This window comes from Pseudopodoces humilis, chromosome 7, assembly GCF_049639895.1.
Source record: "Pseudopodoces humilis isolate 2021_Gansu_Grassland_sample_001 chromosome 7, ASM4963989v1, whole genome shotgun sequence".
NCBI lineage: Eukaryota > Metazoa > Chordata > Aves > Passeriformes > Paridae > Pseudopodoces > Pseudopodoces humilis.
The window spans coordinates 29704109-29709209 of NC_142206.1; the positions used below are offsets into that span (position 1 = coordinate 29704109).

Genomic DNA, 5101 nt, shown 5'->3' on the forward strand with positions numbered 1-5101 from the left:
ACGGCCGCACAACCGGCCCCTCCGGCGCAGCGCGGCGCGGGGCAGGGCGGGCCCGGCACAGCCTCCCACCCGCCCGCCGGCCGCTTCGCGTTCCTTTCCCCCTCCCCCCTTTCCCCTTGTCCCTCCCCACCTCCTTCCTCCCCAAAGTTTTTTTGGGCCTGCCCGCCCGGGTGATTCAGTCGCGGTGTCAATCACCCTGCCCTCCTCCTCCTCCCCTTTCCCGCCGCCGGCTCCTCCTCCCGGGGTAAGTCACAAACTTTATAAGTTGAGCTTTCCCCGAACCCCCTGGAAGCGGCGAGCGGGCGCGGCGGCCGGGCGGGCTAGTGGCGGCATCGGCGGCGGGGGGAGGCTGCGAGCAGGGGCGCTGGAGGCTGTGCCTTACCCACGCCGTGACTCCTCGTGTCCGAGTGCCGCTGCCCCACTCGCTTCCCCCCTCGCTCGCCGAAGATGTCCACAGCCCTGGTGTCGCCCACCATCTTCGACTTGAGCGAAGTTTTATGCAAGGTAAGGGCGCCGGCGGGGGTTCCGCCGCCAACTTCGGGGCTTTTCGGTTTCCTTAGGGTTCGTGTTCGGGTATCCCTCCCCGCCCCCCCCCCCCGCCCCCCCGCTTCGTTTTCTGGTCGTGAGCAAGTTGGGCGCTAGGGCCGGAGGGCGCAGGGCGGGGACCGAGCTCGGCCACCCCGTTTCGGGACGCCGGGGTCTCTCCCGCCCGCGTTTCCCGCCTCAGCCGCTCCGGAGGATGAAGGGTAGGGGAGCCGCCCGCGCTCCCAGCGGGCTCAGCCGCGGCGCCGAGCGGGGGGGCCGGATCCTTCCCGTGCCCCCGGGGCCGCCGCGCTACAACACGCCCGGGCGCGGCACGGCGGGCGGCGGCGCTGCCGCGGGGCCGGGCGGGTGGAAGAGCGGGCGGACGGGCGGGCTCGGTCCCCGCGGGGCTCGGCCGCCCCTCGCCGGCGGCGCTGCGGGAGCGGTTGGGCGGGCGCCGCGCCGCGCGCTGCCCTTCCCGCGCGCCGTCGGCCCCGGGGGCGCTCCCCGGGAAGCGCTCCCGCCGCGCGGGGTTTACGGGCGCCCCCCCGCGCCGGGCGCTCGGCCCGCTCCGGGACCGCTCCGCGCCAAGGACGGGGAGGGGCGCGGCAGGGGGCCCGCGCCGGGGGCGGCGGAGGGGGGCTGCGGCAGATGTGGCTGCGGAGGGACGGAGCTGGGGGGGCTGTCGGGACAGGGCGATCCGCTCCGCGGGCCGCGGCAGTGAGAGGCGGGGGAGCGCCGCGCTCTCGGGGGCTGCGCGGGGATGTCGGAGGAGGTGGTGGCAGTAGCAGTGACGTTGACCGGCCCTTGCTTTGTCCCCGCAGAGCAACAAGATGTTGAATTACAGCCCCTCGGGTGTCAGCGGGTGCCTGCTGGACAGGAAGGCGGTGGGCACCCCGGCTGGCGGGGGTTTCCCTAGGAGGCACTCTGTCACCCTGCCCAACTCCAAGTTTCACCAGAACCAGCTCCTCAGCAGCCTGAAAGGGGAGCCGGCTCCCATGCTGGGCCCCCGGGAAAGCCGCTTCCGGGACCGCTCCTTCTCCGAGGGTGGCGAGCGCCTACTGCAGCAAAAGCAGCCCGGGGGACAGGTCAACTCCAGCCGCTACAAGACGGAGCTGTGCCGCCCCTTCGAGGAGAACGGCGCCTGCAAGTACGGTGACAAGTGCCAGTTCGCCCACGGCATCCACGAGCTGCGGAGCCTCACCCGCCACCCCAAGTACAAGACGGAGCTGTGCCGCACTTTCCACACCATCGGTTTCTGCCCCTATGGGCCGCGCTGCCACTTCATCCACAACGCGGAGGAGCGCCGCGCCGTGGCGGGGAGCCGGGAGCCCGCCGTCACCGACAGACCCCGCCTGCAGCACAGCTTCAGCTTTGCCGGCTTCCCCAGCACTGCTGCCAGCGGGCTGCTGGACAGCCCCACTTCCATCACACCGCCGCCCATGCTGAGTGCCGACGACCTGCTGGGCTCCCCCACCTTGCCTGACTGCGCCAGCAACCCTTTCACCTTCTCCAGCCAGGAGCTGGTCAGTCTCTTTGCCCCCAGCATGGGGGTGCAGGTGCCCAGTGGGAGCTCCCCCACCACCTTCTTGTTCAGGCCCATGTCCGAGTCCCCCAACATGTTTGACTCGCCACCCAGTCCTCAGGACTCCCTCTCTGACCAGGAGGGCTATCTGAGCAGCTCCAGCAGCAGCCACAGCGGCTCAGATTCCCCTATCCTGGACACCTCAAGACGTCTTCCCATCTTCAGCAGACTCTCCATCTCTGACGACTAATCTGGGGTTTCCTCTTGCCCCTCCCCACCTCTATTACAATGTTAAGCTGAACTCCCCCCACCTTGTCCCCAGTAGTCTGAGCTGGATGTTAACATGTCCACCTGCCTGCCTGATACCCACTGGCTTAAACCTTAAGTGCCAAAATTACGATGAGAAGCAATAACGTTTACAAAATTAGTGCCTTTTAACACTTTTCACTGTGACTGTATTACCTCTCCAGCTGCAGAGGGCACCAGCAGCTCTGTGCACTTCCAGACGTGCAGGAAATGTCCGAATCCGGCTCCCTCCACTGGCCACGTACTGCATCGCCCTCTCCCAGTCCCTTCCCATCTGGCCAGTTTCTGCTAGGCTGCAGGCATGTGGGCAAGCGTTAACATCCAGTCCTCTTTCTCCCCTCCCCTTAAAGACTAAATCTTGCCTGGATCCGCTCAGGTCTGTGGGAAGAAAAGCTGAGAACGGACAAAGATTGTAACATGAGTGGGACTGCGACTGGGAGGAAGAAAACAAAAGCAAAAAACAGATGGACTACGAGAGACTTGATTTTGGTGCTAAAAGTTCCCCATGTATACATGTGACATCTTAAAACAAATAAAGAAATAGAGGGGTGGGGCCAACAGAAGTCATTCCACACACACAAGTCCGTGTAAACAAAGTTCCAGTAGACATAGCTTTAATGGTTTTGCTCTAGAGTACTTTAGACCTATCTTAGAGCACTCACGCCAAGCTTTTTATTATTTTTTTTCTGGGTTTTTAATTTTGTATAACTTTTCAGAAATTGGAGAGCAAATTTTGCTTGTCACTGCACAACAATATAAAAAGCTTATTTAACTTATCAAAACGTATTTATTGCCGAAACCTTTGCTTTTTAATTTTGTTCATATTTATCGGGATGATGAATCCATAGAATATATTCTTTTATGTTTAAATTATGATCTTCCATATTAATCTTAAGATTGTGAAGTGTCTTTTTTTCCTTTTTTCCCCACAGTTTAATATATTATACTACAATGACATTTTTTGTAACTTTACACTTTTTTTGGTTATTTTATTTTAAAAAATGAAAAATTAATTTAAAAAAATGCAAAAACTGTGTTTGGATTATTTATTTTAGAACTCCCTCCCCCTTTTTTTGTGTTGGACTGCAAATGGAGTTGTTGTGCATCTTTGCCTTTTCTCTTCTCCTTCTCTTCCCCTCTCCCGGGTCTTGCCTACCTGGGCTTTAGAATGTACATACCTGAGCTCTGTTGCAAGACAACGTGGAAGGAAGACCTTTTTCTTCCTCTAATTGTATAGATTCTTCAAGGAGAAAAGCCTTGGGCTCAAAGTGCCTATCTGAAGACATTCCAAATACAGTTTGTCTTTGCATTTCTGTATTCCAAGTTTGGAGTTTTCCTTGCCAAGGTGAATGGGACTGGCACAAAGAGAATAATGAATGTAATTTTTTTTCCCCCTGTTACTGTTCGCTACACTGCTTTTTCTTCCTCTTTGTGTGAGTTTATTTAAAAGAGAATCTCTTTTGTAATGACTGTTTGCAGTTTAAATCAATAAACCCCAAGTTTTTTCAAGAAACTGACAGTGGAGCTGGTTTTACTTGCAAAAATTGAGGGTCTGGTTTTAGACAACCCAACAAATGTAGATGCTTCCCTTCTCTTGACCCTTGACGTGTCCACGGTGTGCCCAGGCATCCCTCCATCGTTCCTCACCGAGGCAGTGGGTCAGCCCTGCAAGTGCTTGGGAGCAGATCAGTGGCAGCAAATACCTGATGTGACCTACCTCGGTGGCCTTTAACCTTCTCTGTCTCTTATGGAGCGCTTTCTGTTCCTGACAAGTTCCTTCTGGTGAGCATGGCTTAAACCTGGGATTGGCTTTTGTTGCTTGTGTCCCTTGTGTGTTCCTGCAGAGCTCCTTCCCCTTCAAGGAGGGCTTTTGTGTGTTTTGAGTGAGGCTAAAGTGGGATGCTGAAGTGTTAGAGACACTCCAAATCTCAGTCCTGGCTTGTTAGTGGTACTGGTGTGCTTGCACAGAGGGGCTGTTTGGTGCTTTGTGGGGGAGAGGAACAGGAACCCCCAGTGAAGGCTCAGGTGTATGCACACATCACCCCTCTATTGCATTTAAGCCCTTGTACATCTTGAAGTATCAGCAATCCCAGAAACTTCTCAGGACATTGGTTTTGTTTGGGAAAACATCCTTGCCAGCACTGCTCATGGTGTTAAGTCATGTGTTTTCACCTCTGAGCTCTCCTATGGAGCAAGCTTTTGCTTCCAAACTGAGGCTGAAATGTTGCTGCTGAACCACCAATCCTTCAGCTGTCTTAACATGCCTCAGTGTTCAGATTTCCTAATCCATGTTGGAAAAGTTCCTGCCAAACAAAAGCTGTGTAGGATACCTCAAGGCTTACACCGGTGAACCAACCTTCTCTGCTATGCACTTGTGTGGTCTGGTGCCAGAGGTGAGCTGGGTAGAGGAAAGATGGAGGAAGAAGAGTTTTGCTGATAAAAGCTGCTTCCCTTGAGCACTGCAAAAGCTATGTGTGGAGTTTGTTGGGGAGATCCCAGTGTAAACCAGTGCATGGCGTGGTCTGTGTGCCGATCCCTGAGAGAAGAGCCTCAGGCACAGCTTCAGCACTGCTGGCCTTCAGCTGTACTGCTGCCTGCAGCCTTGCTCCTGGGCATAAAGACAATGAGCCCCATGTGAGGGATGGGTTCTGCCTGGGAGACTCCTGCCCAGGTGTGCCTCCTTTGCTGCTGGAAATCAAGCTGTCAGCCCCTGAAGAGTGACAGCATCTCATCTGGAGGGGATCCCAA

At 56.5% G+C, this 5101-nt stretch overlaps 1 protein-coding gene across 1 annotated transcript; it reads left to right on the forward strand.

Moving 5' to 3' along the window:
- Nucleotides 1-305: 305 nt before the first annotated feature.
- ZFP36L1 (ZFP36 like 1 zinc finger CCCH-type) lies at nucleotides 306-3866 on the forward strand. The gene is made up of 2 exons (XM_005520366.3): nucleotides 306-504; nucleotides 1347-3866. The coding sequence occupies exons 1-2, from the start codon at nucleotides 448-450 to the stop codon at nucleotides 2295-2297; spliced, it is 1008 nt and encodes a 335-aa protein (XP_005520423.1). The 5' UTR covers nucleotides 306-447; the 3' UTR covers nucleotides 2298-3866.
- The last annotated feature ends 1235 nt before the right edge of the window (nucleotides 3867-5101 follow it).

Excerpts from the sequence above, each read along its gene's own strand:
- ZFP36L1 (XM_005520366.3), top strand. The coding sequence starts at position 448 with ATGTCCACAGCCCTGGTGTCGCCCACCATCTTCGACTTGAGCGAAGTT. Across the intron at positions 505-1,346 it reads TGAGCGAAGTTTTATGCAAG|AGCAACAAGATGTTGAATTA; the intron begins GTAAGGGCGCCG and ends TTGTCCCCGCAG.